Source organism: Meleagris gallopavo, chromosome 11, assembly GCF_905368555.1.
Source record: "Meleagris gallopavo chromosome 11, MGAL_WU_HG_1.1, whole genome shotgun sequence".
NCBI lineage: Eukaryota > Metazoa > Chordata > Aves > Galliformes > Phasianidae > Meleagris > Meleagris gallopavo.
In genome coordinates, this window is record NC_139414.1 from 3,883,860 (window position 1) to 3,896,385 (window position 12,526).

General features: G+C 39.5%; 1 protein-coding gene across 3 annotated transcripts in view; it reads left to right on the plus strand.

Moving 5' to 3' along the window:
- Nucleotides 1–12,526, plus strand: part of RYK (receptor like tyrosine kinase) — a 51,426-nt gene that overhangs the window by 22,631 nt on the left and 16,269 nt on the right. For 2 of the 3 annotated variants that reach the window (XM_085232760.1, XM_085232762.1), the window contains 3 exons: nt 1,062–1,162; nt 3,649–3,783; nt 6,982–7,068. In XM_085232760.1, coding sequence (XP_085088886.1) covers nt 1,062–1,162; nt 3,649–3,783; nt 6,982–7,068 — 323 coding nt within the window. The remainder of the gene's footprint in view (nt 1–1,061; nt 1,163–3,648; nt 3,784–6,981; nt 7,069–12,526) is intronic. The other variant, XM_085232761.1, reaches the window with a different exon arrangement.

Here is a 12,526-nt window from a genome sequence, read left to right on the forward strand (position 1 = left end):
ATATTTTCTATTGAGTATTACTTTCTGTTAGGAAATGGGGAAAAAATACATTAGTAGGTATATCTGTGGTTATGGTTTAAAAAAGAAGAGCCACTTCTTACCCATTTTATCCTAGAAGAAAGAAAAAGGAAGTCCTGCTTCGCAAACATAACATCCTTGAGGGCATCAGCAAATATGTCCAGAAAATCCTGCAGGAATAGCTAGCTCAGTGCTCAGTAGCAGTCCCAAATGCAAATGTTAATGATTGTGCAAGAGAGGCCACTACAGCTGCAGTAACTTCTTTTGACATATTTTGTCCTGTGGATAAGCCAGGAAACATCTTACTACATTTTTAAATTGAACACTGCGTGTGGGTATGGGCTTTCCATTGCCAAGGAAATCCATTGTAGGGCTTGTGGGAAGAGGAAAGAAGGACAATCAGTGAAAAATGACAAAGCAGGCTTGATGTTTTGATCTGCAGAGGAGATCTGAGGCAGATAAATTGGTGCAGGGTGAACTGCAGAACAATGTCTTGGTGTTTGTTCTAAGACAGGAGATAGGAAGCACCATTGTGCTTAACTTTTTCTTGCAGCCTGTTAGGGATCACTAGTGCCTATCTGCTGCCGTGCGAATGATCTGTGCCTTTCTGGCTCAGGGTACTCCTTGCAAACTCTTGTAAGCTAGCATTGCTTCTCAGTGAGATGTTGGCATCAAGAATTAAAGGCATATGAGCCTTTCTGGAATGTAATGGTTTTGTTGTTTCTGGCACGGGAGAATGTCTTTTGCAATAAATGCTTTGTCAGTTCATGTATCTCCATTTTTCAGAGGTGGGGAAAGCAAACCAAAGAATAGTCAGCCTACATGAAAATAAGGAAAAAGTCATTTGCTGTTGAAGGACAAAAGTGCTAAGGTTTTTTTTTAGTTACTCAAAATACAGTTCAGTGCGTGCGAGACTTCACAGATGCAGTATTTTCAAAGTTCAATCTGTAAAATCTTCTATCTTCAACTTTGATACGTTAATTTTGAATTTAATGCAGTAGCACACAATCATGCTCACATCCAATTTTGTTTTTATAAAACAGCATTAGTGACAGCAGTAGCTCACAAGGTTTATCCCAGCCTTCCACGCAGACGACACAGTACTTGAGGGCTGACACACCCAACAACGCAACGCCAGTAACCAGTAAGTGTTAATCTAATTACAGACCTTTGCCACAGACTGCCTTGGATGCAGCTGGAGTGTTAGTATGGGTCACACTGATTCTGTATTAAGGAAGACAGAGAAGCAGGAATAATCTCCTGGCTGTCAGTTTCTCTTCAGAGTTCGCGTGATGTATGGTTTTATCCACCTTTGTCATTCGTAGTCAAGATTGAAATCTACATATGGTCTGGGATGCTGGAGTCATCTCATGAGTGTGATGGTGTAACAAGGGTGACATGTTCATGCTTTCTTTTAAGTAGCTTTTCTTGATTTTTTTTTTTTTTTTTAAAGGAGGAGATGGGAGACAGTGAAATAACAAGTGGGAACTGATACTAGCTACATTCTGTGTTAGTTCTGTGATTCCTGAAGGTATTTGTTATCTACAGAGAGTGTTTACTTCTGCAATTACTGTTCATCAGCCTTAGTGGAAGGATATCTCGTACAGCATAATGCTATTGAAGGGACCTTTCCTGCATTCAGGGTTTGAAGATAAGACGTGTGATTCTCTGGCAATTCAGTCTCATTTAAGGCTGGACTGACTGTGATTTGCCTTTTCCCTTGTGCTAGCACTTAGGCAGCTAGACTGCTAACCAGATCAGGGAGCAGAACCAGCCAAATGCTGATTTTCTTCTGTTGTGGTTTGTTTTTTGGTTGGCTGGGATCTCTGAATTGGTGTGCAGCCTAGCGAAATGAACACCAGTTCTGGTGCTTCAGGTGGGGTATGGATCTACGTGACTGGACACTGAAAGAAAGCAGGACTTAGCCCAGACAGAATTGGTTCAAAGTACTGCTAAAATCTGCTTTGAAAGATCTGAAGTGAGGTAAGGGTATATGTTATAAAGTGAGGGGAAAAATAGGGGGAGCCTGGCAGGGGAATGAGCACTCTTTGTTAATCTCAATTAGTTGTTTTTCTAAATTTTCTGAATAGAGTAGGAATTACCAAGCTTTTCAAGAAAGTGTCTCCTTTTGTTATCTGCTGCCAGTGATTCTTCAATCTGTAATGCACGAAAGTTTTTTTGTATAAATAACCTGAAGAGACTTTCTTTCAGCAATCTAATAAGTAGAAATATCAGCATCTGTCCTTTATACAGTGCAATATTTATTCTTTAGAGCCAGCTAAATAATGATTAATGGCTTTTTTTTTTTTTTTTTTTTTTTTTAGCAAGCAGTAAGAGCCAAAAGTCTCTTGTTTCTTTCTGGCTGCACTTAGTATTGATACTAACCATCCCAATCAATGACGGAGTACTGTATGAGTATTTTAACTACAATTCAGTGCTAGTGTTTTTCCCAGTTTCCTCCCCAGGTGTGGGAGTAAATGTTTAACAAGAGTTGAACTCCTGCAGCTTTGGTAAAGTCTTGGCTTTCTTCCAAATTGAATTAATATCTCCCTAAACAGAAGAGATTTTTGTCATCCGAGTTCATCTGTTTTGGAAAAAGCTGCCTGGGAACTTTATATGGTAGAAGCATTAAGACAAACGCATCTATTAAAAACTTATTTTCCACAGAGTTTGGAAGAGACCATAGCATGCAAATAATTTCTAAGCTGGTTTTCCTAATTACTGTCCCACTTGCCGCTCTTTTTACCCACTAGCCTTTTTGTGTTCCACTTCTCATCCCGAAGCACAGCCTGGTGTTGATGTGCTGTCAACCTCAGGATTTTAGGTTGGCTCTCTAAGCAATGTCATCTAATTAGTGTGATCCCTGGAAACCTGTTAAAGAGTGATAATTGAGCTCTTCACTGAGATGAGCGTGGAAGCAGCTGTACCTCAGTGGCACTCACTGACTTGCTGTGTTCAATATGTATTGTTTCAGAATGCCTTTTTGGGGGACGAGGGTTGGGTACCACCAGTAACATGGGGAACAGTGAAACTGAACGTAAGAAGAAAAAAAATTGGATGCAGAAAATAAACAGGAAGAACACTTATCACAGTTGTATTAACTTTGTTTTCAGTGACACTTAAAATTTATCATAAAAGTGACTCTCAAACTTTCTCTAGTAATTCAAGGTCTTGCTACAAAAACACTCAGGCCTTTTTGAGTATGTTGGTGTATCTAGCTAGATGTGTCTCATGCCCAGAAGAGGGCACTGCTGATTCTGGTTGTGCTCCTGATGCAGTACCGGTAAGGCGTTTTCCTGACTCCAGCAAGTCTTCAGCAGTTTCTAACCTCAGTCTTTATTTCCCTGTTGAGAGGGAAGTGCAGTGTTACGTTAATCTGCTTCAGTATGCAAGAAGGAGCTTTATTTACTCGGTGTTAATAATGAGTCTCAGTTGTACAACATCACATAGGTTTGTGTGATTGCTACGTTTGGCTTCTCTCGTGCATTTCTTTGTTATTTAATACTATACATAATCTTCCTAAGTACACACTGCTTGCATGTCTTTGTACCTGTAGGTGGTGCTGAGGTGAAGCAATGTGCTTGTGGTCTCATAATAAGGGTATTTATATTGGTTTGTTTGGCTCTGCTGGCTCCTCAGGTTATCCTACGTTACGGATAGAGAAGAATGATCTTAAAAGTGTCACTCTAATGGAAGCAAAAGCTAAAGTGAAGGATATAGCCATCTCCAGGGAGAGGATAACTCTAAAAGACGTGCTCCAAGAAGGTATTTACAGCCCTCGGGATGCTTGTTGGTTACAATGTGGTGTTTATATATATGTGTATGTTATTCTTTTTTGCATGATTTTTCTGAAATTAATCACTGGTGATGTTGCTGATCTTTATGACTTTTGTGGAGGTAAAGAATGATGGATGATGTTTGCATTTGGGGTGCGGGGGGTGTGGGGAAGCGGCTTCTAAAATGCATTAGAGCGTGGGAGCGACTAATTATGGAGAGTAAATAATTGTCTGTGTTAATACTCTGGTCTTTAAAAAGAAAAATAAATGAAAGGGTGAGATGGCTAGGGAGTGAGGTAATCAGCTGAGACTGTAAGTGGTTAAGTAACTCAACTGCAAAGTTATTGCAGGAGAACTTAAGGGGGAAAAGCATCTCTGTCATCTAAACTCAGTCAGTCTCCATTTAATAGCTAATATGGAAATCTTCTCAAATGCAAAATTAACAATTCTGCTATGAAAAAATTAGACTACAGTTTCTTTTGTAGCTTAATTTTCATTTCAGAAGTGTTCATTTGCAACAATAATTGTTTTTACTTGATATTGAATTTAGAAAATAGACGTAAATGTTTAGATTTTTGTCACTAATGGTTAGTACTGCAACTTTAGGTCTGCATCTCCATAGCTTGATAAGAAACCAAATTTTCCAAAGCTACACATTTAAGATAGTCATCTTTTAGAGGCAGAACTGCAAAGTGCTTTACATCCCTATCTGGAAAACAAAGTGAGGTTGCCAAATGTTCTGATTTGATGTATGGCTTTAATCTTTAAGCTGATAGCTTTGTTCTCAAGTCCAGTGGTTGTGCAAAAATGTGCTTATATGTGGAGGATGTGTTTTGGATCATAGAATTGTAGAATGGATTTGGTTGGAAGGAGCCCAACAACCCACCCAGTTCCAACCCCTGCCATGGGCAGGGGTGCTGCCCACCAGCTTATGTTGCCCAGGACCCCACCGACCTGGCCTTGAACTTATTCAGGGATGTGGCTGCAATGAGATCTTCCCAGAGCCTTCTCTTCTCCAAGCTGAATGCCCCCAGCTTTCTCAACCTTTCTTCATAGGAGTGGTGCATCCAGCCCTCTGATCATCCTCCTGGCTTTTCTTTGGACCTGCTCCGATGGTCTGCATCCTTCCTTTAGAGGTCATCTAGCTCAACTTCCCTTCAGTGAACAGGGACACCTACAGCTATATCAGGTTGCTCAGAGCCCCGTTCAGCCTGACCTTGAATGTCTTAAATGATGGGACATCCACTACCTCCCTAGGCAACCTGTTCCAGTGCCTCATCACCCTTATTATAAAAAAATAAGTCCTTCCTTATGTCCAATCTAAACCTCCCCTCTTTTAACTTCAAGTGCTTTTCAGAAGGACTGTGCTCCATCCTTACATCTCCCAACCTGTACTAATAGCAGAAATTGCTACAATGCAGATGCAGATCTTGCGCTTGGATTTGCTGAAACTAATGAGGTTCACCTGGGCCAGCTGCTCAGCCTGTCCAGGTCTCTCTGAATGGCATCTCATCCTTCAGGCAGACTGACCACATCACTCTGCTTGGCACCATCCACATACTGCTGAGAGTGCACTTGATCCCACTGCTGATGTCATTGATGAAGATGTTAAAGAGCACCACTCCTAGTGTTGACCCCTGAGGGACACCACTTGTCCCTCATCTCCATCCAAACATTGACCACCACTCTCTGGGTGTGATCTTGTAACCGGTCTCTTGTACATCAAACAGTCCACCCATCAATCCATATCTTTCCAGTTCAGAAGAAGGATGTTATGGGGACTGTGTCAAAGGCCTTATAGAAGCCCAGATAGATGATGTCAGTGGATCTTCACATGTCCACAGATACAGCTATGCAATCATGAAAAGCGACGAGGTTGGTCAGGTGGGACCTATCCTTGGTGAAGCCATGCTGGTTGTTCCATTTCATCTCTTCTTCCATGTCTTAGCATATCTTCCAGGAGAGTCTGCTTCATGACCTTCTCTGACACTGAGGTGAGACTAATGGGTCTGCAGTTCCCTGAGTCATCCTTTCTACCCTTCTTAAAAAATAGGTGCTATATATAATAGGGTTGCTCCAAACTAATTGCAGCACCTTGTGCTTGGCCTTGTTCAACCTCATTAAGTTCTTGTGGGCCAAATTTTCAAGCCTGTCCAGATCCCTTTGGATGGCATCCCGTCCTTTGGTTGTATCAACTGCACCACTCAGCTTGGTGTCATCAGCAAACTTGGTGAGAGTGCACTCAGTGCCATTATCCAGGTCATTGATAAAGGTGGTGAAGGCTGTGCTGCTTTATACTGTCTCTTGCCTGTAGCTGTAATGTTCAGAGCCATCTGTTGCCTGCAAATGGGATCATAGCTGTCTCACAAAGTTATATGCAGTCTCATGGTAGATGATAAAAATATATATATATATATATATATATATATTGCACACAGCCTACTAAGTACTGAGGAATCAGATAAGAGTTGAACTTTATGCTGGGATATGTACAGCTGTTCAGTATAGTTCTTTTTCTTGAAATAATTTTGTTGAAATACACGAGTGGAAAAATTTTGAAGACTGGAGGGGGGAAAAAAAGCCAGAAAAAAGTAAAAACCAAAATAAATCCTTGAAGAAAGACTACCACATTTTTATAATGTAATACTGTATTCACAAACTGTACTATGTAGGTACTGTTTTGTTGAATGCTCTACTTTTCTGTGTACGTTTAAAAAAAAAAAAAAAAAAAAAGTATAACTGAGGAATGTTTTGCCTGGGGAATTCCTGACTTGACTGTATGCAGAAAAGATGGAGCTAGAAGTTTTAGCACAGGCTGTGAACTGCCACAAATAAACAAGCTATCAATGCCAATACTTTAAATTAGTTAACCAGATTCTGTTGCTGTCATTGTTTCATTTTTGCTTTTCTTTTTTATATTTTTCCCTGAAGTTGACTAAAGCTTTCAGTCTTTGTTGTGTATAGCTCTGAATCCAACTCTTGCTGATGGAGAGGTGGTTATTTGTTGTCGGTACTCTTGTTGATTCACCAGGGCATTCAGGGCTTAAGCTTTACCTTCCATTACTCCTAACTCTGCTGTGGCAGATACATTTTAAGGTAGTGGGTTTTTAATGGATGTTTAATTCTGTCAGCATTGTCAGTGTGTTTTAAACATACATTGCTTACTGATTTTATGTTCTTTTCTTAGGCACATTTGGGCGCATTTTCCACGGAATACTAATAGAGGAAAAAGATCCTAGTAAAGAAAAACAAGTGTTTGTGAAAACTGTTAAAGGTATGTTTACCCGAAGGACTTCATTTTGTCCAAACAACTTGTCAAGTTGTTTGGCTTGTGTTGCATGCTGGGTGCATCAAATCTGTCTTTAAAGACAGTTAAGCAAAAGCCTCGAAAAACATAATAAAACTTAAAAATTGCAAACAATTTGGGTGCTGCTGTCAGCCAGCAAACAGTAATGTTGTATGAAAGAAGAAGGTACTTGTTCACAAGTGCCTGCAGTTACTGCAGCATCAGATACTTCAGCTTATTCATTTTTCTTGTAAAAAAAAAAAATCTTTCTTTTTTCCCCTTGGCATGGAACACATACAGCCTTCCCCCACCTCTGAAATACTGAAAAGGCACAGCTCACCAGTTTCTGTCACTTACTTTAAGTTATGATAATACCTTTTGCTATTTCTCAACCAGTGGTGTATATATGTGTATGTACACATAAGTATATATCATTTATGTACATATGAGTTCAGCTTGGAAGCTACTTGGAAGAATATTAACACTTGCTTAAAGGGGAGGAATTTAAGATCAACCTGTTTTGGAAGAAAAGTAGCTAAAAAGCATCCCTACTTTGAACATGTCTCATGGCAGTCTGAGATGGATGTTGTTGCATTCTTTAACTGCATGTAATTCTTGATGTAGGCCTAGCCAGGGTGGTGTGCTTTGCCAGTGAAGATAGGCCAGTGCCAGGTACTGTACCTGCTGCTCCAAAATATATTGGGACTTTTTTTTTTTTTCAGGGTGCCAGCTACTCTCATAATAACAAGATGCTTCTTTTTTTTTTTTTCTTTTTTGAGTGTTTCTGTGGTAGTACACTTCCATTCTGTAGCATTTTTCTTCCCTGTTGAATCCAAAGAGGGTTTCTGTAAAAGTGGATCTATCACCCTTTGGGAGGATCTTGGAACTTTCTGCTTGGCAGGATGGTGGTATCTGGAACTCTGAATACTGAAGTTGTCTTCGGCTTTGTTTCTGACATAGCAAAAAATAATGTCCACTTCGTAAAATGCTCCTATCTTGTAGGGATTTTTAGTAGCAAGAAGTAAACAAGCATCCTCAATTGAAGACAGTTCTGCTTCATTCCAGTATCTTGGCAAGTTTTCCTAATTTTGGCTCTTCTCTTTCCTTCCCTACCCAGACAGTTTGGGGTTTCATTTTCTTTATTTCAAGTAGCTGGTGAAAGCTTTATCCCATGTTACGTGAGCCTGGTGCTCCTCTGTGTTCCACAAAGCTCTCAAAGTTGCTGCTTTATCTACCACTGTTATCTTAACATGTGATCCTGTTTGCTGTGTTGTTTGGTTCTCTTCGCTGACGCTGAGTCAACAGACACTATTACTCCTGTCACAACTAAAATTGTGAACTTGGACACTTTGACATCTGTATGTGTGGAAGTAAGACAACATCTGCAAAAACATGTCTTAGTTGATCTGCTTCCCAGCACTGCTTTTCTGGTTTCTTTACCAGCATGAGCCTTCCAGTCTGCTCTTAAAGAAACATTTCTCCCTTGATATTGCTTAGATACAGTCTGTCTTTGATACAGTCCATGTCCTTTCTCCTAATGTTTTGCTTTGCACTGAAAGGTTTGCTAGCTGCAGCTCCATACAGCACAATAGTGTTAACAGAGCAATGGTATTTGCATAATTATTGTTACTAGAGAATTTCTTAGCTTTAAAAAGTATAAACTCATTGTCTGCATAGATAATAGATTCTGTTGATATTTGTCTGTGAAATAATACGGGCCTGGGCAGCAGAACGTTGCTAGGAGAATAACTAATAAACATCCCCTCTTCTGCTTACAGCAGTGTATTTGTAGAGCCAATGTTAAGCAGTTTCCTCTTTGTTCCTTGGCTGTGATGGCTGTATGTGCAGCTGGGTCATGTATTAAGTTAAGAATTTGATCAGCTTGGAAAAAAAGAGAGTGTGAAAATGCTCTTAACCTGAATTTTCCTTGATCTACTTTGTCCTGTGGCCACACACACTGTTCTGTTTTGGCACAAATACAGAGTAGGGTAGAACTGCAGAAGAGAAAATGGATGTAAGAACTGTAACACTGACTGAAGTATCTCTGTTGCTGGAGGCAAAAAAAAGGAGCCTGAGGGTCATGGAAAAGAAACAAGGGAAAAAAGTCTTTGTAGCTAAGTTACCCCAGAAAAGCATATGCCGTGTCTTAATTTTTTTCTTCCGCAATGTGCTCTGATGTTGGTACAATGATACTCTCAGTTACAAAAAAAAAAAAAAAAAAAAAGTGAAGGCATTCAGACTTTCTGAAACATGGGAACTGAAACTCTTTCAACAGGTGTTGTGGGGAAGAAAGAGTAAATAATCCAATAGCCTTCCTGAGAGGAAAGACTTCTTTCTCATCAGGATCAGAGCTTAAGACGTTGCACTGATACCTCGTTGTTAGTGTAATTGGGGCAGCTAGGGTTACTGCAGCTTTAAATCTGGAATTGTTAATAGAAGAAACCCTTTGGAAGAATAGTATCTGGATAGGTCAAATAGAATCAATACGTTTCTTTCCAAACTAGAACTTCTCTCATTTATTTTCTCTGAGAAGAAGCTTCCAGTAATAAAGTAGAAAAGATTTTATTAATGGGGCTAGACTGCTGTCTACAATATTCTTACAATATTCACCATGAGAAACAACTTCCTTCTGAGACTAATGGAGCTTTGTCTTCTCATTGTTATACTGAACTATTTGATGCTGTCAGCAAGAAAAGGCTTAAAACTTGCCTTACTGATGCATCTAATGTCTGTGCAGAAGTGTTAGAAACAACTAGACTGTCTAATTCACAGGAAAACCTTTACTTTATTCAAGCTTTGGCTAGTTGCATTCGTAGTTGATGTCGTTGTTAACTATGTCACTGGATGTTTCCTGTCAGCCCCAGAGTGGAGACCAGTGTGCTGCCACACAAGTTGCTTTGTGAATGGATGTTTCTAATAGAAGCTATATTAAACGTAGCAACATTGCACAGTGCAAAGTGAGAAACTATAGTGGATAAGTGATTATCTTTTGGATATGTCCTAAAATGTCCTGCAGACAGTGTGCTGGTGCTTGGAAGGCCTCTTTGAGTCATGGGCAGCTTATGTTGGCTTTTAGAAGACCTTTACTGTACTAAGGAAATCATTAAATTGATGTTAGGACTATTGCTTCTGCTTCCTTTTGAGAGACATCACAGAATTTGTCACTGAGACTGAACTCTTCAGTGTCTTGGAACTTTTAGCTGAGCAATTAATGAAGTCACCAAAGTGCTTTTTGACCAATTCAGTGACTTCTTATTGTGCACATGGCTTGTGAGGTGGTAGCACTGCAATTTGGAAACCTTTTTTTCTGTTGTATCTCCTGTAAGGATACAGTGTGAAGGTCAAGTTAATCCTCCAGTGCTAGAAGTTCACTCCAGATCCCTCAGAAAACTTTTTCTCTCATCTAACTGTAGTATGTTCCAAAGAAGAGTTGTAACATGCCCTAGATAGTGACAGACCTTCTACCTGCATGTTCATGAAATACAATAATTCGTCTTTTTTTTTTTTCTGATGGTATATCATCTATCATTTGAGAGCATGTCTGGATGCATGAATCTTTCCTTATGTAGAGTGCTCTGTGCCAAAAAGAAAAAAGCTTAAAAGGAACAACAAAAAAAAGAGGTATCGGTTGGCAAAATTAGCAGCTTTCTGGAAGCTTTAACAACTTTAGGGGTATGAAGGCTGCGCGCCCAGGGAAAAAGACGTCTTTTTTTATACCTTCTCTAGATCCTTCATTTAGGTCATGCACTTTTCTAGTTACAGCTCAAAGTTTCACTGTGTTAATTTCCTGGTCGTCATTATGAAAGCTTCAGCTTTTTTCACATTCAGACTTATTTTTGGATAATTTGCTTCCTTTTTTTTTTTCCTATAATTCACTTTCATGAAGATTAAGGAGGATGTACGTCATTATCAGTAAGAACAATGACATGTACTATTTTTGGGGTGTCAGAACCCATGGATCAACTTGAAGAGGTTCTTTGTGAGGAATGTGAGAGACATAACTGCCACCTGACTTCACGCTGTTTCTTGCCCTGTGTTTTATGTAATAGTAATGCTTCAGTTTCTTTTCTGATGGATGTTTTCCAGCCACTCTAAACTTTAGGAAGTGCCTTGGGTGGGCTGTTTGTCAGAGCTGGAATTACGTTTCTTGCCTGTAATTGTCAGATCTCTCCTGCCTTTACAGCGGTGTGAAATAGACTTTTTTGGGAATTTTTAGAGCTTTGTACCTCAGAAAAAGAAGGAACACTGTTACGTATTTTGACTTAAGGAATACATTGTTTAATGATGCTTTTCCTGCAAAGAAGAAAAATCTTTGGAGAACAAATGGAATTGTATTATTCCAGGAATACGTGAGGTGAATTTGAGCTATACAGAACCTGACTCATATTCTGGCCAAGGTACATTTTTAATAAAAACAACCAATCTTGCTGTTTGAGATAACCTGGCTACTTCTATTTCATTTTCTAACCACTTAACATTTTTCTTCTGTACGAGAAAGGAATTTTTGAAAACAATCCACCCATGAAAAAAGCCCTGGAAACAAAGACACAGTGTAGGTGAAGATTAACTCTTAGGACTCCTCTTTTTACTAACTTTGACAAAGCTTTTAGTTTTATTCACGTCCTCGTAGGTCGCTAAAGGACTCTTTTTCAGCAACATTGACTAATTACAACATTACACCGTTGGTTGGCTTTTATTTTTATATCTTGTCAATCTAGCTCAGAGTGGCTGCTCAAAGAACACCCCACATGCTGAGCATAGATCATGGTGGAAGCTTTGGAGGAGCTTAGTGAATTCACCTGGCACATCTCAGGACCACAACTGGCTTCAGAGCATTTGCACTGCACAAGACTTCTGTAGTATGAGTTAAAACAGAACGTCAGTGCATGCTTGTGCTGTGTTGTAGGCACGAGGAAACCCACTAGATGTTAAGCTGTATGTTGAAGTCATTCTGACTGAACTGTCCGTAGCTTATAGATCCTTTTCTGCTCTTATTTACTTGATGTCTGTTCTGGCCTACTTGTCACCTGAGTTCAAGTTGGTGGTCTTTGGGGCTTCTTTATTACAATTAGGAGACTGAAAAAGTTCCTGAGAACTTTTTTAGATTGCACAGAGTGGGAAAATGAAAGGTATAGTTGGATGAGATGTATGTTTAACAAGCTTTGCATTAATAAATTGAAGGATTTTCTTATTTCTGTTATGCATACTGTATACCATAACCTTGAGCACACGCAGTGGTTCCCAAGGTGCCATTTTTAAACTGCACTGACTTTACATTTATGAGCCATTTATCATTAACATTTGCAAGGTCATGACTTAGACATGTTAAACACACACAAATACCTCTTATATGGTATTAGAAGGTATTTAACCTCCCAGACTAGAGTGCAGGATCCTATTTCTTTAGAAGAAAATGTTACAACAAAAAGTTAAGAAAAGTTCTGCT